Consider the following 22,466-nt stretch of genomic DNA (forward strand, 5'->3'; position numbering starts at 1 on the left):
GGAGTAAACAGGATATTTGTTATGGTATGAAATGACATCGTATTCCGGGCAGATAAGCCAGGACACTTCCGTGTTTGGTGACCTCTGACATTGGCACAGGAGTTAAGTACCCGCCCCGTAATCGGAAGATTGCAGGTTCGAGCCCCGCTCAGTTTGTCACTGTCATTGTGTCCTTGAGCAAGACGCTTAATCCCCCTTGCCTGCTGATGGTGGTCGGAGGGACCGGTGGCGCCAGTGCTTTGCAACCATACCTCTGTCAGTGCTCCCCAGGGTAGCTGTGGCTACATCGTAGCTCATCCCCACCAGTGTGTGAATGACTGATTGTGTTGTAAAGCACCTTGGGGGGGTTCCAGAACTCTAAAAGGCACTATATCAAATACGAGAAATTTATCCTTTAATTTACTGTTTCTTACGCTACAGAGGTAATGGACGTGAACTTTATTATGCTTCAAACTCCACTCTCTTCTGTTTATATTGTCCAAATCAAGGGTTCCGAGGGCTTTTAGAAGGTAAATAACAAACAACTACAACAACAAGAAATCTAATTTATTGAGAATAAAATACAGTTTTACAGCTACCTCTGTAGCAGTGACCACAGCAGAACTCAATGAACTTCCTTTGTTCCTTCAGATTAAAAGTTAGGTCATATAAGTGAACAGCGCAGTATAAACAATGGTTTCCAAACCTAAGAGTTTCTTGCCTTAATTGTGCAAATTTTGATTTAGTATTTCCAGCAGTTTGAACCCCCCCCCCCCCCCCATTACCCTTTTCCATCGTACTGAAAATTAGCGGCTGGTATGGTTGCCCCATCGGGTTGCCCTCGCGGCCTGCCTGTCTCTGCTTTTGTCTACATGTTGTGTGTTAACCTTGGTCGGGCTGTGCTGCAGAGACAAATTTCTATGCTCCAGGATGCTGGTGCTCTGACAATAAAGCTGATTCTGAATCTGATGCACAATCTTTCTCTTTCTGTTTTTCTTTTCATTTCAACATTTCAGCTTTAATCTGGACTTTTAGTGTTCTTTTCCTTCTCAGTGGCTCTAACACACCGTCACACAAATGTGACTCGTTTTTGGGAAGTGAAGTCAGTGTTTGTCTTTATTTCACAATGACTGTGTTTTTTGTTTCCAATGTGACTGTATGAGCACACAGAGGAAAACCCCAGATATTTTAAAGAGCCTTTGGCCTTAAGTCAGTAGGCACAGAATTAAACCCGGACAAACGTGGAAATCCTTAAATTCAAACTTTTGTTCCAGTCGTTGTGCTTGGTAGGTCCATTTTTTTCATCTTCAGGCAAAAGTTGTAATCAGGTCCCTTCCAATTAGACTTTTTTGAGACACATCTATTGATTCCCTCTACTGGTTACAAAGTTAATAAATAACAGAATAATCTTTGTCCTGGCCTCCTCTCTGGACATCACTGTCCCTCTCTTACATAAAGTTCCTGCCCGCACAGTTTCGTCTCATTTTTATACTGTTTCCTCTTTTAGGTTAAACATGAGGACATCTGCGGACAGGTTTGCTGCTCTCCTATGTCTTCTCTGTTTGGGTGAGAAACTTAACTTCTTAACAAGACAACTCTAAATCTAAAATTGAAATTCATAAGAATATCCTTGTGTTTATTTTGTTTGAACACGTTTACATGTGAATAAATCTGTGAGCAAACAATTTGGAAATGTTAAGATTTTTAATTTTTATCAGAAAGTGTAAATAATCTTAATGTTTAAATGCACATTAAAAAAGTAAAAGTAGATAAAATTCAAATCTTTTATTTTTTTATAACACACACACACACACACACACACACACACACACACACACACACACACACACACACACACACACACACAATCTTAAACACCAACATCCAGCTCTGTCTTTAGACACAATGACAGTGTTTTACATGACTTATGTCAGTCAGCTGAATAGTAAATTAATTAATCAGGCTAATCAAATTGTGCTAAATCAGGAGAAAGGGTGACTGTATGATTTCCTTTTTTTGTTCCACCCAAAATTACAAACCTGTGAAAAGCTAACTTTATTCCAAAGAAAGATAGATAATTTATCTAAAAGTGGTGTCTTGTTCTGCTTTGAAGTTTGGAAATTTTTTAACTTAACAATTTGTACATTTTATATGATGACAAATGGTTATACAATCATTTTGTTAAAAAACAACCATGGAATTGGCTGATGTTAACATATTAATCATAACTACGGTAACTGTGTGTAATGTAATTATGAGGTAAAACAACAAATAAAGTACCTAAAGTGGGCACTTTCCGTTTCCTTAGAGCCTCCATCAGGAGACATGATAGGTGTACAGGACTCAATAAAGCAGATTTGGGAGGAAAATATTCATCCTGTTAAAGAAATAGCAGATCAGATATGATACATGTATTGCATTCACTAAAATTAGATCTGTGATCTTTACAGTGGTTGAGGTGCAGTGTGATTGCACCCAGACAAGCATTGACATCATAGGTGGGAGTTATACACTGACCAAGAACCTGGAGAAAGGTAGCCTGCTGGTCTATCACTGCCCTGAAGGACAATATCCATACCCCACCTTGACCCGGCTGTGTCAGGCTAATGGATCCTGGGGACCTCTACCCAAAAAAAGGCCAGCACAGATGTGCAAACGTGAGAAAAAATATTGTTTTCCAATTGAAGAGTAACTAATAGCCAGAGAACCAATAAAGCGGATCCTGTCTGCTCTAATTCTGATCCTTTTGTTGTGTTTCCAGGTGTGACGTGCCCAGATCCATTTGTTCTAGAAAACGGAAACGTTTCCCCTGCTCAGGAAAATTACTTTGTGGGAGATGAAACCACATACGAGTGTTACTCTGGATACACGATGCGAGGTTCATCCAGCCGGATCTGTTTACCAAACGGGAAGTGGAACGGCTCCACTCCCATCTGCAGCCGTGACTGTAAGGAAAGATTTGGGTTTGTTTCAGTGTCTTTATTCAGCCTTTTCCAAACCGATATTTCAAATGAACACATAAAATATGAAAATTGTATGGTAAACAAAGTTGTTTCCATGATTTCTTTAATTTCATTGATGCAATCTTCTTAAAATTAATAAATTTATTGAAAGAATCATCCTCATTTCCTTCTGCCAGGGTTTTAGAAAGTAAAACAATGACTTTTTTGACTAATGGTGTATTTTATTTTTCTGCTGCAGCTGGAGAAGCTTGTCCTGATCCAGGGATTCCACCTGGGGCCTCAAGATTGGGAAGCATGTTTGGTATTGATGACAAAGTGAAATATGCCTGTAATGGCAAGATGTTCCTGGTTGGCTCCAGTGAAAGAGTGTGTCAGGAGAACGGCCAGTGGACGGGCAAAGAGCCGGAATGCTACTGTAAGTCAGACATGTAGATTTTCATTTGGTTACGAACTGTATGGGGAGCTGAATGTAAATTTTCAGATTAATTTTCAAATTAAATAAGTAAAAAAATTGCATTTATTTCTAAATATTTATTTATCTAATAAACATTTATTTAATAATATTTTAACAAATGTGGAATCTTTGAAGTAAACATTTCTAAATATTTATTTATCTAATAAACATTTATTTAATAAAATTTTAACAAATGTGGAATCTTTGAAGTAAACTTTTGGCTAAAATACTAATTCAGTAAAACAGATATAGCCTAAACAGTAAAGAGAACCTCAGACTCACGTTGATGGTGAGATTGTGAGTCTGTTCAGCCACGGATGGTTTATAAAAGTGAGGGTAAAATACAGACCAGGCCTGTGTTTTAGGCATTTCCGGGCCTCACTTATCCTGCTTTAATTTTGATGAGTTACGTCCTTTTTTTTATTTCAGTGTTTGAATTTGAACAAAAATTTAGTTTAAAGGTGCATTTCTGTTTGTATTTCAACACTTAGATGTAATATTAAATGTCTTTAAATTATAAGATTTATTGAAACAAAATTATGAATATTTGACATAAATATTTGATTTATGTTTAAATATTCGGTCATGAGATGTCATTTCCTTAAAAACGGGGTGAAAATGACTAAATGTCATAATAAATGCTGAGTTTTTGACCACTGTTTGTTGCAGTCAAATACACCTATGATACTCCACAAGAGGTATCAGAAGCATTTGGAAGTGCAATCAAAGACAGCCTCACTACTATGGAGTCTCTGAGTAAGTTTCTGCTCCTAATGTGATTATCACGACTATATGATAACATTCACCCTGACCCTAGCAAACAAAACAAATACAGGATAACATTTAGACAATTTAGCTCTGGTTAGATCTTTATAGATAGCAAAAAAAAATTATGAAATGTGTTTAATCCATTTTGCACAATAATCATGTTCGTTGTGATTCAGATGATACGCAAGGCGGGAGAACGATTAGGATTTCCAAAGAAGGGACGCTCAATATCTACATTGCTGTGGACATTTCTGAGAGCATTGACCAGAATCAGTTTGATAAAGCCAGAAATGCCGTCATAACGCTCATCAAGAAGGTACTAAAAATACACTAAAAGACTGGGGCTCCTGGAGGATGTTGCATTTATAATTTGTTTGTTTGCAAAAGGCTGACCTGTTGTTTGTGTTTCTCCTCACAATTTGTAAAATAATAGGTGTGTCATTCAGTTCAATTCATCTCAATTCAAAAGTCAGTCCTTAGTTCTAGGGTTCATTAGATATTGTTGTAACTCTTATTTAAAATAACAACAAGTTTCCAACCTGCAGCAGCCCACTGGCTAACGCTAACAAAGAGCTAACGTTAACACAAGCCAACTGATACCAAATTATGCATTTAATTTGTCCTCGGAATTCGAAAATCCCATCTTCCAAGTAGGAAAAATGTAATGAAACTCCAAGTCGGACCTCCCAGTCGGAAACAAGTCAGAAAGAATTTCAGAACTCCGACGTCAACACACAAAATGGCAGCACTCCATATCAACAACAGTAAGTTTTGGTTGGAATGTGTTTATTTTACAAGATGCATTTATAAGGATGTGTTCAAAATCAATGTTACATGTAGTGCTTTCAACTAAAAGCTTCTCTCTTGAAACATTTTTGAAGAAGAGCTTTACATGTGCTAATTAGTCATCTGTGTTTGTTGAGAGCTAACAAAACAGCAGTTTTCAAGGGCGTCACCATATTGGAATCCTGACTTCTCTGACCACAGTAACCAGAACGCGGTTAACTCGAGCGTGACGTCATTCCCACTTTCCGAGTTCTAACTTCAGAGGTAAATCGAACGCACCAAAAGATCAACACTATGGGAGAAAAATTATTGTTACTTATACCTCCAGCAGTAAAAGAGCCAGGTCACACCATCAGTTGGATTTTGTAGCTCCGTTCAGCTCCCTTCGGTGAGTGTAGGCCTCGCCGATGTTCACGGACAGTGACAGAGAAGTGCCCGGCTGGCCCATGACCAGAGAGTTGCAGGTTTGATGAGCTACTGTTACAATTAACAGCTGTTTCCATAAAGCAGATAGAGACCTCCCATTACCCACACCACAAAACTATTAAAGCTGTTGTAAAGAACAAGAAACAAGCTAGGTTTTGAACACAAACACAGTCACAAAACACTCACTACCCTCGGGTGTCTTCCCTGAAATGCTTCTGCCGGAAACGAAAACCCACAATGCCGGAGGAAACAAGACATTGCTAAACCACTAGCGGAACAAATCAGAGCCGAGCCGGGGGTGGAGTAAATGTCCGGGCCCTCAAAACCCAAGTAAGAAAGGTCATGATAGCACGATTTCAGCAGTGGCAGCCTATGCAGTTGGTTCCTGGGCCTTCAGTGCCAGTTTACAGACCTAATGTGATGTTACAAGAGTGGCGGACTGGCCTGCTGTGATTTCTGGTGAAGCTGGTGCTGGCCTTCCCCCCACCCCAGGCTGCAGGAACGTCCAGCCTCCCACCCAGTGGACCGGTATGGCCACATCTAATTTTGGGGTTTTCCAGTCATGTATTAGTCGAAAACTCAGAGATTTCTGATATATCTGTCCGTCCTCAAACATCAGCCATCCACATCCACCCAGCGCTGCCCCTCCTGATATGCCGGACTCGCGCTCCATGAGGGGCCATTATCTGCGCACAAGGTGCATCGCTGCGATGAGGCGTGCTGCGCATACAGCACCTTCAAACCAGGCACAGGAGGGGTAAAAAGAGACAAGTTATCCGACACCGTGCTTGTTACCGACTGATAGCACCAGCATCTGAGTGGTTAAAGGCCCCGACAGGCAGGTATCCATGAAGCTGGATAAATGGCACCAAAATGGAAATACGAGCAAGCACAAAAAGACGACGTCAAAACAAGAGGAGTGTGCTTGATTTCAAAGTGGGCACGTTGAAAAAGCAATCTAACAAAATCCTTTGTGGTAAACATCCCAGCTGCTGCAGATCATGAGACAGAGGAGAGGATTCTGTCTGGATGTGGACTCACTAGTCGTGTTTTATACAAATGAAAAAAGAGAGAAGCTTGTTGGAATACATTTTTCGGGGGGTTTCATTACATGGTGCATGCATGCATGGTGGCACAGTGGTTAGCACTGTTGCCTCGCAGCACGAAGGTTGCAGGTTCGAAACTCGGCTCGGCTGCGGCCTTTCTGTGTGGAGTTGCGTGTTCTCCCCATGCATGCGTGGGTTTCCTCCGGGTTCTCCGGTTTCCCCCACAGATCACAACATGCCCTATAGGTTATAAATTGTAAGTCGCTTTGGATAAAAGCGTCTGCTAAATGAATAAACATAAACATAATCATGCAGCAGCAGATTGTTTATGAAGAGCACCAATAGAGGAGGGGGTGAGGGATCGGGTGACAGGACGCTGTGTAATTTAGAGATTAAGAATAGATGTCTGTTTAATCTAGTTAACAATTAAATATTATGAAGGGCATTTTGTGTAATGAGAGGGAACACCATTGTGACCCCCCCCCCCCCGTTTCAAACCTCTACATTACAGCCGCATGATCAGCAGGTAAAAATGAGTTTATTAATCTGGTTTACTGTGTAAATAAAATTAATAACACTCACCAAAGCTGCTGATTATTTATAGATGAAAAACATCCTATTCTCTGCATAGGAAGACTTCAATAATTTTGTCATAGAGCTGTCTCTGTGTTTTAGTTCAGTGAGTCCTTTTCTACGGCCATGGAGGCCAAGGCTGAGCCGCCGCTGGCTGAGACAAACAGTGACGGGTTGGGCGGACTCCCGTAATGATGATCAGCTTCTCTGAAACGGTCTGGCTTGAAAATGGAACTGAAATAATCCCTGAGACCAAATCAATATCTCCTTCTCCATTAGGCACCTAGTTTGCTATCTGTTGGCAAGTGATGATGATGTTGGTGGACGGCTGGTGACGTTTTACCCATAACACGATTTCGGAGATCCACTTGTAAATTTGCAGGTCATAAAGTTACACGTGAGAGTAGAAATAAAGCCTGTCATGCAGCTCAACATTTTAGTCAACATTTACACCAACTACACCACTAAAGTCAGTCGGTTTTTAGTAACTGTGACTCATTCCTGACTGGGGAAACCTACATAAACCCTAAATAAATATGCATGAAAGGAATTTTGAAGAATGGAAATCATTCTCCTCTGAACACAAGCTATGGAAGTGCTTGTCTTGTCCAGCATACTTGGTTAGTGTTAGAGGCGCCATTCCCTCTCATCTGCCTCTACAGCAGCAGGCCCTTCCCAAGGCCGGGCCCGGGGACTGCTTGCACCCCCAGCTCCCTCTGAATCCCCACCCCTGTGTTAAACACTAGTTTTATAGGCCCAAATGCCTTTTGTTGTCTGTCAGTGATGTGCGATACCTCTAATTTTCTTTCCCATCCAATATAAAGTAAAATGAGATCCAGTCTTGGTGAGACTGAACTGATACTTTGATCAAAGATATTGTAAAAGAGTTAATTTACATCTAATTAATGGACCGTGAGATGTAAGATTCCATAGTAAATATGAAATCAATCTTATGGACCGTTGGGTTATTTTAACCAGAAGACTGGAACTTTTTATTGCAGGGATTATGTAACACTTTGTATTTACTGAGAGACAAGAGAAGAGAGATTCACATTTAAAACATTTAAGAAGATTTATTTCTAAACAATTTTAAAGAATTTTAAACAAGACTAACTTTAACTCTAAGTGATGAATGGATCTGGTGTCAATGAGATGTGAGATGAATGGTGTGTGTGTGTGAGTGATGTTGTAATCAGAACTCTCGTATCCGGAGAAGCAAGTCTGAATGATGTTGTGAAGTTTTGTTTTTAGCTATGATCAGGGTTTGATCGGAGTTTCATAAACACATGAGACGCCATATTGTCGCTCCACACATACCCTTGAGATGAGACCTCCGTACAGATCAAGACTGCCAGGTCCTCGGACCCCCCTTTGGCACCGGAGCCGGTGAAACAGCGTCAGCAGTACGACAAACTAGTCTTTGGATTGTCTCCAGGTAAAAAGCAACAGTTGGTTCACAGCATCAGATGGACCCCCCTTGGGTCAGTGAGTTCAGCTTTTATTCTGAAAGGAACCGCTCCTTGGTTGGTAAAATGCAACAGATTTTATCCATCTTGTTGGTTCTTTGCTTAAAAAGGAAGTCCGGATGGCCGGTCTGATACTTCGCTTAAAATGCGGTGAACTGCAGTGAACTGTAGAGAACTCAGAGAACTGAACTTAAGATGGCGTGGGGACTGGTTTTATTAATCTGGATGTTTTGATTTCAGGTCGAATCAAAGTTGGCAGATTTATAAACACCACAGAGACTATGCCATGCTTCAGAAAGGAAGGTTCTGATTGGATGAGTAAACAATGTGTCATGCGTGTACATTACGTGTAGTCAGAATGTCTAGTGCAGTTAGATTAAGTCATATTACTTATTAAAGCATATTAATCATAACAATGTTATTTCAAACTGCTGGAAATACTAAATCAAAATTTGCACAATTAAGGCAAGAAACTCTTTGGTTTGGAAACCATTATTGGTCAACATTATATTATTGACTAACACTTTGTTTGATTAGCTTCGAAGTTATGCCCCTGGTCGCTGTGGAGCTCGGCCGGGACCCCAAACCGGGTGAACATCTCCTCCACCAGCTTCTCCGCAATCGTCGACGCACTCTGGTCCGGCACAGCGTAGACTTCCGGCCACTTTGTGAAATAATCCATGGCCACCAACACGTACCGGTTCCCTGACTCCGTAACAGGGAAAGGCCCTAGGACGTCCACTCCCACTCGCTCCATCGGGGCCCCACCAGGTACTGTTGAAGAGGGGCAGTGGAGCGTTGAGTTGGGCATTTCTGTGCCGTGCAGGTGTCACAACAGTGCAGATGAAGCTCCACATCCCGTTGACAGCCAGGCCAGTAGAACCGTCCTCTGAGACGGAGGAGGGTTTTGGCATTCCCATAGTGGCCGGCCTCCACCGAGCCGTGGACGAGCTCGAGCACCTGCGACCGCAGCGACCGAGGCACCAACAGCTGCAGGAGATCTCTGCCCTGCCCGGGGGCCCGCCATCTCCGGTACAGGAGGCCGTCGTGGGTCTCCAGGTTGTTGTACTGGGAGTAGTAGGCCTTCACTTCGGGCTTCTGTCCCGACACCCCCATCCAGTCGGGGCGTTGCGCCGCCTCCAGCCAGTCCCCCACCTGCACCAACATCGTATCGGCCTCCTGTTCCCGCTTCAGCTGCTGCGGGGCCAATGGGAGCCATCCCCCTCCGCTGGCTGTGGCCTGAGCAGCAGCCACCCCCAGCGCCTCCTGGACCCGCTCCTCCTGTCGCAGACAGTAGCGGCACTCGACGGCCATGCATGGCCTTCTGGAGAGGGCATCAGCGTTGCCATGCTGTCGACCTGCCCGATGCTGGATCTCAAAGTCGTAACCCTGAAGGACCTCCAGCCAGCGGGCCACCTGACCCTCTGGGTGTTTGAAGTTCAGGAGCCAAGTCAGAGATGCATGGTCAGTGCGCAGGAGGAACCGGCAGCCGTGCAGATATGGCCGGAAGTGCTACACTGCTTGCACCACGGCCAGCAGCTCCCGCCGGGTCACACAGTAGTTCCTCTCGGCTCGCCCCAGAGCTCGGCTGAAGTATGCCACCACTCGTTCTCCAGCATCATCCTGCTGAGAAAGGGCCGCCCCGACTCCTTCATTGCTAGCGTCAGTGTCCACAATGAAGGGTTGCCGGGCGTCGGGGTAGGCCAGGACTGGGGCTCTGGTGAGGGCCTCCTTCAGCAGTGCGAAAGCCGCAGCGCAGGCATCACTCCAGCCAAACGGCTGGCCCTTGTCGGTTAAGCGGTGGAGGGGCATGGCTGTCGTTGCGAACCCCTTAATGAACCGACGGTAGTAGGAGGCTAGGCCCAGGAAGCTCCGCAGTTCTTTGACGTTCGAGGGGGTCGGCCAATCCCGGACCGCCGCCACCTTAGCGGGATCAGTGGTGATACCCTGAGCGCTGATCACATGGCCTAAGAACGTAGTCTCTCATCAACAGCCGGCACTTCGCAGGGTTGAGCCGCAGCCTGGCTCGACGGATGGCACTGAAGACCTCTCTCAGGTGGGACAGTGCACTGTCGAAGTCGCCACCTTGTACCAACAGGTCATACAGGTACACAACACAGCGGCTACGAGGGATGTTCACGAGCACCCTCTCCATCAGCCTCTCAAACGTCGCTGGTGCATTGCAGAGCCCAAAGGGCATGACCCTGAACTGCCACAGCCCCTGTCCAATGGTGAATGCAGTCTTAGGCCTTGCTTCAGGGGCTAGCTCCACCTGCCAGTAACCACTGCATAGGTCGAGGGAGCTGAACCAGCTGGAGCCGCAGATGTAATCTAGGGCCTCGTCATCTGCGGAAGCGGGTACGAGTCCTTCTTGGTGACTGCGTTGAGACGGCGAAAGTCACGCAGAACGTCGGGCTGCCATCCTTCTTCCCAAAAGGACCACAGGTGCCGCCCATGGGCTGTTGGACGGCTCGATCACCCCAGCCAATGCCATCTCACGGATCTTTTCCTCCGCCACCTGCCGTTTTGAGAGGGGCAGCCGGTGTAGGCATAGACGGATGGGTTGGGCAGAGCAGGTGTCGATAGTGTGCTGGACCAGCCCTGTCTGCCTGCAGTCTTTGTCACTGGCGGCAAAGATATCCACATTCTCATCCAGGAGGCACCTCAACTGCTGGCGCTGATCACCGTTGAGACCTACGCTGCTGCGCTGCCACAGGTCACCAACAGCCTCGGTTGTCTCGGTCAAGGGAGATTTGTTGGGCTGAGGGGCCGGGGTTGAGGGGAGTAGAGATGACCTGGAACCACTGGCACCCGAAATCTGCTGAGCGGCAGCTGCCTGACGCCTGTCTCTGGTCCCCTCCGCTCCCTGCTTTTGCCTGCACTGGAGTGCGAGAGCCTCTGTGCCAAGAGTGATAGCCCGCTTTGCGGTGTCGACGCAGGCCCCCCAGCGGGTCAGCAGATCAAGGCCGATGATGCACTGGTCTTGAATGTCAGCCGGCCAGAAGTCGTGAATCAGCTCCAGATCCCTCACTCGGATCTGCAACGGTTTCTTCCCCCGCATATCAGTTCTCTCTCCGGTCACTGTCATCAGCTGGGTGTCGGTAGGCGTCCAACCCTTCACCAACAACCTGGACATTCCAGGGAGCACGCCAGGTCATATCAGGGAGATGGTAGACCCCGTGTCAACCAGGGCCCGGCATGGCTGGCCCTCAATGCAGCAGCTCAGGTAGAGTCCCTTGAGGTGCCCAACCTGGCCCACCACCGTGCATCGTCCTTGGAGGGGGACAAGAAGCTGGGGCGGTGGTCCCCTCACTACACCGCTCCCACCCGGTTTCCCAGAGTCTCCGTAGTTCTGACCGTCGGGGCAGGTGCCGGGCAGTCTGCCGGGCAGTCACGCGCCACGTGGCCAGGCTCATCGCACCGGTAACAGCGGTCAGTGGGACGACGAGGACGCCTCCAAGGCACCGAGGGCCACAGCTGACATATCTCTGCGACCGCCCCCTCCCCATTGCAGTCTGCGGCTCAGATTTGAGGGTAGCTTGGGGGGGGGGGGGGGGGGGGGGGGGGGCACCTGCTGGTGGGGTGGCGAGGTGAGCACCAGCGTGGCCCTTTCAGCCTGAAGGAGCGCCTCACTCAGAGTCTGAGGCATGGCCAGGCGGACGTGTTGGCGCAGTCGCTCTGGGAAAAGTCCTCGCAGGAAAGCATGCAGGCTAAGCTCCTCCCGGGCTGCTGCTGGGAACTCTGGGTAGCCACGACGAGCATACAGCAACACATCCACTGCAAAAGTGCCCAGGCTCTCCCCCGGCCTATGGCTCCGGTTGGTCAGCAGCTCCCTGCTCTGATCAGTGGAGTGCCGCTGCCCAAATCGCCTCTCGAGTGCTGTGGTGAGGGCCCGGAGCTCATGCTGCTCTGACGCGGCTAGGTCGAGGAGTACCTGCAGTGCATCTCCTTCCAATGCTAGCGCTAGGTGTGTAGCAGCTTCGCCGTCGCTCCAGCCATTATGTCTCGTGGCTAGCCGTACTTGTGAGAGGTAGGGCTCTAGCGGGGTTGGCCCGTTATACTTCGGTACTTTAGCTGGCGTAGCAGGCATCACTCCTCACTGTTGGGGGCCCGGTGTGTCGGCCGCCGGAGGCAGCCCATCAAGCATTGCCCTAGCGTCGGTCACGGCGGGCCGCCGCCTCGGTGCGCTCGCGCCATCGGGACCCATCGGGGAGCTTACATGGCCGCTCACATCCTCTCTCTTCAATCGCCAGCTTTCCAGGCAGGTAATGTTCTCCTCGATAGCTTGCTCCAGCCTCCGAATGTCTCTCTCCATTATGGCGAGGGTGAGTATCCCACTTCTGACACCAATGTGGTGAGCTCAGTCACGGAGGAGACAGAGGTTTCTTTGGGAGCACCCGTTTAATCTTAAACTCCTCAGCGCGGCCACAGCAACAACAAAAAAAAAAGGGCGCGCTCTCACCGGAAAAACATTCGCCGAGAGAGCGCGTCACCCGTCACCATAACAACATGACAACAAGCACATAACTGTAATAACAGAACAAACCCCGAACAGCCCTGGCCCGCTACAATATATTTAGGTTTTTACATAGACACACATTTGACATACTGCAGATAATGTGAACACACATTGTTTCAAACAACTCCAGAGGAACAGGCCTTTAGAAGTTCATTTCATTATGAATTACAAATCATAATCTGACGGATGTTTCTTGGCAGGAGTTCTTGGCTTGGTGCCTGACCACACTTCTGGAAACGTTCTGCTGATAAATGCATCAATTACTCAACAAAACCATAACTAATGTGAAACGTGTTGCAATAACAAAAAATAATTACTGCTATTTCACAAGTTTGCCTTTTTATAAAGATGCACCAAAATAAATAAGATTACCATTTAACTTGAGATCCATATCCACAGATTGCCAGATTCAGTGTGTCACCAAACTACGAAATCATCTTCTTCTCCTCTGAAATTTATGAAGTTGTCAACATTCATGACTTCTTTGACCAGAGAGCTGATCTGACGAAGGTCATAGAGGATTTAGAAAATTTTGAAATAGGCGGTAAGTCATGTAAACACAGACATTGTCATTGTTTCTAGAGACAGAGCTGGATGTTGGTGTTTAATCCAGTGTGTGTGTGTGTGTGTGTGTGTGTGTGTGTGTGTGTGTGTGTGTGTGTGTGTGTGTGTGTGTGTGTGTGTGTGTGTGTGTGTGTGTGTTCATTTAAAGACAAAAACACTGGAACAGATCTAAATCTGGCTTTTGTTACTTTTGAGAAACGGATGTCTTTCATAAAGGAGCAAGCTGGACCTGAGGGTTTTAAGGAGCATCGTCACGTGCTGATCATGTTTACGGATGGTAACGTTTACATTTCTTACCAACATCCAGTCATAGACTCTGATGCTGCAAAAACAAGGAGGATTTTCCACTTGTTCACTCACAAGTTAATAATAGCATTGTCGCTACAGTTTCAAGTTAAAGTTTAAAAGAGCTATTGTCTCAAAAGTATAGCAGTGACTGACATTACTTGTTTTATTTCTTGATTTTTCTTTTCATGAAATCTGTGTTATTTATATATATATGGCATAAGAAAGTGTTATATTTTGTTACCATATTAGTTTAGCTTACAAAGTTGCTTTAAAGCAGAAATCCAAAGTATTTTGTCAGAGATAATCTTTTATGGGGTGATAAATACGGTATGTATTTTACCATTTAGAGGTTCTAAACATATTTTATTAATACATTTGCAGTGGTCTATAGTAGAAATGAATGCCTTGTAAGTCACTTTTTGTGGGGGAAAAAACTGTGGTGCACTTGTTTTTGCATGGACAACGCAGCCAGGGGAGAAAGTAGCTTCAGACTACAGGATTTGGAGCCTTATTTCCTGATATTTGGACATTGGCTTGACTAACACATAGACTGGACTAACAGCAATGCAACTCTAACAGCGACTTTGTTTGCTTTGCAACGTTGATGTTTTATCTCCACAAATAACACAAACCTGAAGGAGTTCTGCCGTCTTGTCGAGTTGCTAATGCTAATGGTTAGCTTCTGCTAGTTGAGAGGTTCTCTCTGTTTCCTGGACGCAAAAGTTTTTTCCGTGCTCCATACAAAAGTAGGAAATTACTTCATTAGAAAAAATATATGTATTTTGTTGACTAAAATTGCTTATTTTTACCAACTACAATTACTTGTTATTTTCATTGACTAAAATGGGACTAAAACTAAAATAAATCTAATGACTAAAATTGGACTAAGATTAAAATTAATTTTTAGCCAAAAAACTAAGACTAAAATAAAATTAAAATTTCCTGTCAAAATTAACACTGCGCAAAACAACAACAGATCTCAGTCGTGGGGCAAAACTGTTGTCTTTCAAACTGTCTCCAGCATCCACATCTTTTTGTACAACGAACAACGTGACCTACTCACCGCAACGAATGTCTGTCAATGGGGCAGTCTGCCATTAACCATCAAAGAAGATGCAAACACATCCTTATTCTAAATAAAGGACATAAGCACCTTTATCTGCCCTTGACTCACAGAAAAGTCTGAATCTAAATAATCCAAAGTTCATGACAAAGCAGTTATTATTATTATAATTATTATTATTATTGTTGTTATTATTGTTATTATCATTAATAATAATAATAATAATACATTTTATTTTCAATGGGTCGCTGCCATCTTGGTGGTTTGACTCAGTCACAGGAACATCCCGCTCACCATACCGTTAGAGCGTTGTGATTGGCCCACCTAACCAATAAAGCGCTGTGATTGGCAAGGCACAAGATTGTTCGGGGCTGCTGAAGCTCTAATGGAGCAAACATAATTCCTGAAAGGGGGAAAACTCAGGATTTCTGCTTTAATACTGGAAGTTCAGTGTCAAAGTAATAAATGTTCCTTCTATTTATCACTGCTAACCTCTCAATGACTCTTGCATAGGAGGAATTATGTGCTATTGTTGTTATGTAGCGCATACAACTGAATGAACATCTATTTCCAGGTGCTTATAACATGGGCGGTTCTCCCAAACCCACTGTGGAGAGAATAAAAGACATGGTTTATATGAATCACACAGAGGGCGAAAAGGCTGGATCCAGAGAGGAATTCCTTGGTGAGTTTTCTTTCTTTGTGTGCGCGGGTTTCCAGAAAAAAATTACTTCAAAAACATTAAAGCTTTTTCATCTCATGCAGATTGACTAAACTCTTTGCTGACACTTGTTTGCAGACATTTATGTTTTTGCTATCGGGGCTAACATCTTTGACGATGACCTGCAGCCCCTTACTTTAGGAACAGGCGAAAAGCACTACTTCAGGATGAAAGACATCACAGAGCTGGGAGAGACCTTTGATAAAATAATTGGTAGGTTGTAGCAAGAGCACACTGCTTGTGTTTGTGTTATAAAAACATGAGTGATGGAAGATAAATGATGATCATAACCAGAAGACCAACATGGTTCATTTAGTTCCAAAAGTACTGAGGATGCAGGCAGAAACATCAGCTGATCTGACATCAATGAGGGAAAAATGATGAAGTGGCTCACTGAAACAGTGCAGTGTGATTAAACTTAATGTTAAGTGCTCAGAACACCAACGCCTCAGGAGGGAAATAAAGTTTAGCTCCAGACACGAGATAAAACAATAACTGTTTTCATTTCTGAGCATGTGTAATAATCAGAATGTTTTTCCATTCATTATTTGCTTTCCTCTATTTTTATGCAGATGAAAGTGAAGTTGTAGGTCTGTGTGGTCTTTACCAAGAATACAATACAGTGGACAAAAACAGCATACGAAAAAGGTTTCCATGGATGGCATTTGTCAGAAACACGGTGAAGAATTTACTTATTATGTTAACTCAACTCATTTTTTAAACACATGTACTGAAGCTAATGAGTCGTCACATTCTGTTCTATGATTTATGTAATGTGAGAGGACCCGAATTAATGTAATGGCAGCAGTTAGGGAGAGATTCAAATGTATTTTAATAAAACGAACTGAAAACAGAGCTCTGGTTAGCAGACGAGTAACAGGTTAGAGAGACAGAGCAGACAAGGAGAGTTGAGAAAACCAGTAGACTTGAAACATGTGAAACCAGGATCAGAAGTCCACAACCCAAAGACCAGAAGCATTAACAAAAAGGAACCTAGAAGCTGTAATGCATGCATATTTGCATTTTGTATTGTTGATTTTATTTTTATTTGCAAAGCTGTACAATTGGGGTGTTAATCTGTAGACCTAATGTAATGTTAGTTTTCTCTTTTGCGATTTAAGGGACTAAAATCAAAGATGTGCCTCGGCTCTCTGGTGTCACCGGACTTTGTGTTGACCGCTGCTCACTGCTTCACTTTTGGTGATGAACCCGAAAATGTGGTTGTTGAACTTCAGGGATCAGGTCTCAAAGGTAATAATTGATACTTGTCTTCACTTAGCTCATTAGAACAGAACATGCTGCCATTTTATCATTATCCACTCAGCAGTTGTATACATAATAGATTTAGAAAGATTTAGTTTAGAAATTTTGAACAAAATTTCTGTTGAAATTTTAGGCACAGTTAATAACGTACCTATTGTAGATCAGATTAACATGCTAACTGCCAGTCTGCAGGTGACCTAATCAAATTGTTTCCATCTCAAAACCACTGTAATGTCATGCTACTTTCTGCTCATATGGGTCAGAGCTGTTCACACTGGAGTCTAATGGCAGTCACACTTACTTTACAATGTGAACAACCACTCCAAAAAAATGTATGTTTGAAAAACTTTGAATAGAGCACCAGGACTGATGGTGTGAACATTGCCATAGTCCATCAAGATTTTACAAGTGGTCCCTTCACTAAAGGTGAAGTATGTGTCTTTTTTCTGGAGCACTTTTTCCATATGGTTAATGTGTTTTTTTGTATTTAAGAGACTTTTTAACTGGGATCATTTTTCCCCCTCATTCTCCCCCACCTATTCATGCGCTCGCCACCTCCAAACCCATATTTCCCATCATTTCCATCCACAATAAAACATCTTTTCACTCCTCCAATCACGGGTGAATTAAACGTTCATATACAGTTTCTCTGCGAGGTATTCTTCAAACTTCTACCGCATGTCTGCCGCTAGATAGCTTCGGCTCTCTTTATGCTTTTGAGGGTGCAATGGCGGCACTGTCGATGACAGCAGCGTCCTGACCAACCACAAGCTTGCGTTCTCCGTCTTGTTGGACAGATGTTTAGGAAATAGATCTCGACTCCGTCCGTCCTCGCAAGCCTGCTGGAGAGCCCTCAAATGGCTTTGCGTGCGAGAATCTGTCCCGACGCAGACTGAGAAGTATAAATTAGGCTTTACAGCATGATAACTATCACGCAGTGCCTCACGCTGCTCTCTGACTTTCTGATCACGTGACCATCCATCTGATCTCAACGTACAAACAAAGACCAAAACTCTCCAAACCCATTGTGAAGTCAACAAAACAGTGGAACAATGAGGCTGTAGATGAGCTCCACCCATGCTTAGAAACCACAGAGTGGGATGTCATCAGGGCTGCCTCTGACAGTTTAAGAGTTCACAGATACGGACACCTCATACGTCCACTTCTGCTAGGACAGCATCATACCATCACTAGGGTGAGTTATAACAATGACAAAGCCTGGTTTACCCCAAATCTCAAACAGCTCTGGTTAGAAAAGAGAGAAGCTTTGAAAAGTGGAGACAAGAACAGCTAAATACTGCTTCAACAAACAATTGGTCAAAGCTAAACACCAGCATCTCGACAAAATGCAGCAGCAAATCTCTGAAAACAAGTCGGCCTCTGTGTGGAAAAGTTTCAGAAACTTTATGATAATCTGCTCTTGGCCCACAACCTAAACAACTTCTTTTGTCAGTTTGATGAGCCATCAGGCAGGTAACACACCTCCAGTCCCAACAGACATTGGTTACCCACCCCCCACTCCAGAGCCATCACCATCGCTGTGGAATTTACCCTCAGCATCCACCTCGTCACCCCCCACCTAGGAGGTCCTCACATCCCACTCCTCCACCACAACCCTACACGCAGATGTGAGGAAGCAATTCAAGACTCTAAATGCATGGAAAGCCTTCCACCATAGTCCCTGTCCCCAAGAAGCCAATGATCATTGGACTCAATACAGAGCTGTGGCTCTGACATCTGTGGTCATAAAGTCATTTGAGCGCCTGGTTCTCCCCCACCTCAAGACCCTCACAGCTCCCCTCCTGGACCACATGCAGTTTGCCCACAGAGCCAACAGGTTTGACGGTGCCATCAACAGGGCTCTACACTTCATCCTGCAGCATCTGGACCCCCCGGGTACCTACGCCAGGATCCTGTTTGTGGACTTCAGCTCTGCTTTCAACACAATTCTCCCAGACTTCCTCCAAGTCAAACTGTCGCAGGTGAACGTGCCTGACCCCATCTGCAGGTGGATAACTGACATCCTGTCAAACAAGAAGTAACAAGTTGGGCTGGGGAAGAATCTCTCTGACCTGCGGACCATCAGCACCGGTTCCCCTCAGGTTTGTCTTCTCTCTCCTTTGCTCTTCTCCCTACACACCAACGACTGGACCTCCAACCACAAGTCTGCCAAGCTTACCAAGTATGCAGACAACCTCACCATCATCGGACTCATCTCAGGCAGGGATGAGTCTGCCTACAGAATGGAGGTCAAACAGCTGGTGTCCTGGTGGAGCCACAACAACCTGGTGCTAAATGCACAGAAGACAGCGGAGGTTGTTGTGGATGTTATGAAGCAGTGGGAATTTCCCCACTGTGGGATCAATAAAGTTTATTCTATTCTATTCTATTCTATTCTATTCTATTCTATTCTATTCTATTCTGTTCTATTCTATTCTATCAAATAGTAATAATCTAAAATGCTAAGAAATATTTGAGATAGGAACTTTTCTGAGATGGAATAAAACTATTTTAGTTTTTGCCCTACTGTGGCTTCAGCTCAGCTTTTTCAAACTGAGGTTAGTTAAAGATCTATGATGGGAAACCCGATTGTTTTAAATCCATGAACAACGACAAAAAAAGTTCCTTACGCTTGTGTGATAATGAACTGTATGTATCATATTGGTTGTGTCTTTCTACAGAGAAAAAAGTACGAAAATTCACATTGCACCCAAAATATAACCTCAAGGCAAAAGCAAATGAAGGTGTTCAAGAGTTTTATGACTACGATGTGGCTCTCATCAGATTGAATGAGTCTGTACAGATTTCTCCTTTAGCAAGGTAAAAACCTACATCTAATAGATGCAGCAGTTAGTGTGGGGAACAGCATCATATTCATATTTCGACTTAGCAACTTATCCAGCAACCTTGTTTTCTTCTTTCACGTGAATATTTTGCAGACCCATTTGCATACCTTGCACCCAGGAAACAAGTGATGCTCTAAAACTGGTCGGGAAATCAACATGCAAGCAACAAGGTGTGGTAACCACCAGTTATCTCCGTCACTAATGTGAATGAAAATATGCTTGTTTATTTCTACAGTATAATTGATGTCAAGTATCATAAAATAACACTTCTGAATGTGACTGATTGTTGTTAATCTGTCTTTAACTGTTTGTTGAAACAATAAAGCAAGAGTAGCTCCATAGATCCAGAGTTTTCCAACCATCCAATTAAAGCTCCAATTCCAAATCTGCAAAACAAGCTAGCTTAAAACACAAACACAGTCGCAGAGCTCTCACCCATCCCGTTGGTTATCAGCCCCAGGCCACGTCTGGTGGATTTGGAACCCGCATTTCCAGAGACTAGAGAGGGCTAAACACCAGTCACCGTTTTCTAGATGGGTCTTTTGTTGTCAGTGATTTCAAATGGTGTTTTACTTTTTGGGACTCTGGTAGTTTGTCCTAAAATTGAAATGGTAGCAGCCGGCTGTTTCTCTTTCTCTGATATTATTGAGTGGAGAACCTCTCACATCAGTGGTGCGGAGAACCCAGATGATTGCAAAAGTGCGGAGGTTCAGTGAGACCTTTAACCAGATGGTCTAAATGTTGCTTTTGGTCTGAGCCGTGTTACTGGCAGTGGCTTTTACATGCGAGAGAACCACTTCATTTTTTTAAATCTTTGCATTATATCTATAGCTATACTACATTAGAAAGATGTTTTAAGGTTTAATTTGTTTTTACAGATTTGCCAAATCAGCTTTAATTTCTTCTCATTTGAATAAAATAAAATACAAATCAAGTTAATGTGTTTTGTCCTTTTGTTTCACAGAGCAGCTTCTTTTAAAGGATCAACTGGAAAGACTCAGTTTTCTGACCAGACAGAATTCTTTGGTAGCTGAAAAAGATGTTTTTGCCAAGCTTGGAGGAAATGTGAGATGCACCTCCTCTCTGTGTGTTTGCATGTGGGTTCTTGCTTATGGTTTCACTTTTACAATTATATTTCATAATATTTTACTGCCCAACATAGAGGAACTTATGCATTCAAAAGGCTCTGAATGCAAATGGGATAACGGCTAAAGATCCAAAGGTGGCTGTGACCGATAACTTCCTGTGCACTGGTGGGCGGATTGAACAGAGAAATCACATCGCTTGTAGAGGTGTGTTCTCCCCATCTTATATCTATATGCTTCCAAATAAACCTCGGTTTTGTTTATTAACCCTGTATGTGGGGATTTGTTGAGACAGGTGATTCTGGAGGTGCTGTCTTCAAGAACTATGAGCTTCGCACTGTACAGGTGAGTTGCAAAATAATGGTAAATCCGTCCATCCATTATCAACCCAGCTATCCTTGTGTGTGTGTGTGTGTGTGTGGGGGGGGGGGGGGGGGGGGGCTTATCTCCAGCATTCAATGGGCAAACAAGCAGCCCAGAAATTATTGTAAATATTTGTTAAAATAAGGGTTAAGTACCAAATCTATTACTTTATACACTTTTTTCCCACAGATTGGAGTGGTCAGCTGGGGGACCCATGACCTCTGTAGCACGGGTGGTCTGGTTGAGTCCAATGACGAATCCCGAGATTTCCACATTAATTTGTTTAAAATGGTGGATTTCTTTAAGTCTGTCCTTGGAGATGACAGTCAAGAATACACATCACTTAAATTCCTGGATGAATAGAAACACTGTTTTGCTCTCTTAAAAACTAATACTCTGACTCAAACTCATGATTTGTCTCGTCTCGTTCACGTTTTCAACCCATGATCAAACAGACTTTGTTTCACTGCAATCTGTAAATAAACACAATGGTAAAAAGTTTCCTTTTTTTTTCTTTCTCGTGTCCTGTCTGGCTGTGAAGCAAACAGAATTAAAGTCTGAATGCTGGTGACAAGCCTTACAGATTTACTGTCAGGTGGAGCATCAAAGCGTCTGCTTTTAATGTCACGCCTGACACCTAAAACTTTATTGTTATTGTTTTTGAATGCTTTATAATTCTGACCAGACACGAAGACAGAGGTGGAAGAGAAATGAAGAAACAAAAGAGGGGGGGGGGGGGGGGGTCCACAAAAATAAACAATCAATGATGAACAAGAGTCTGCTTCTAGACCTGCAGAAAGAGAAAAACAACACTCAACAATACAACAGGAGCAAACTGTCACTGCATCAGCCTGATGAGGAAATATAAAATTAACATTGTTTTACTGAACAATCACATGATAATAAATCACAGGGCATTGTGTGCCAACCATAGCCTTAAGACATATGTTGAACGTGCCCAAGTCCATACTTACGAGAGCACCATGTGAGCATGTGTGTGTACACGCGCTTGTTTATGGAAGGTTTCTCTATAGGAGTGTCCAATAGAGAGTGAGGGGCCACAGATCTGCCCCCAAAGATGTGTAGTGTAGGAGATGGAGGGAGCTCCAAGTCCCAGAGATCCAGGAGCTGCCCCCAGAGCGCAGGGACCCCAGGGAGACTACCCAGAAAGCCCCCCGCCCCCCTCAAGAGGCGCAGAGGATTGCCCCGGGGGGCTACAACCAGCAGCCGGCAGAGTCCCGGGAGATATCAGCGGCAAACCCACAGGCCCGCCCGCAGCCTCCCACCCCCAAG

The 22,466-nt window shown here is 44.2% G+C and overlaps 1 protein-coding gene across 1 annotated transcript; it reads left to right on the top strand.

Annotated features, from left to right (window-relative positions):
- The first annotated feature begins 1,188 nt into the window (after positions 1-1,188).
- Positions 1,189-21,674, top strand: cfb (complement factor B). The gene is made up of 19 exons (XM_054730507.2): positions 1,189-1,265; positions 1,487-1,545; positions 2,430-2,636; positions 2,741-2,926; positions 3,181-3,357; positions 4,066-4,152; positions 4,341-4,480; positions 13,380-13,524; positions 13,693-13,821; positions 15,470-15,580; positions 15,695-15,829; positions 16,189-16,295; positions 16,738-16,867; positions 19,561-19,699; positions 19,819-19,895; positions 20,690-20,790; positions 20,888-21,017; positions 21,106-21,155; positions 21,363-21,674. Exons 2-19 carry the CDS (start codon positions 1,494-1,496, stop codon positions 21,534-21,536), a joined length of 2,277 nt encoding a protein of 758 aa, XP_054586482.1. The 5' UTR covers positions 1,189-1,265; positions 1,487-1,493; the 3' UTR covers positions 21,537-21,674.
- The last annotated feature ends 792 nt before the right edge of the window (positions 21,675-22,466 follow it).

Source organism: Nothobranchius furzeri, chromosome 10 (genome assembly GCF_043380555.1).
Source record: "Nothobranchius furzeri strain GRZ-AD chromosome 10, NfurGRZ-RIMD1, whole genome shotgun sequence".
NCBI lineage: Eukaryota > Metazoa > Chordata > Actinopteri > Cyprinodontiformes > Nothobranchiidae > Nothobranchius > Nothobranchius furzeri.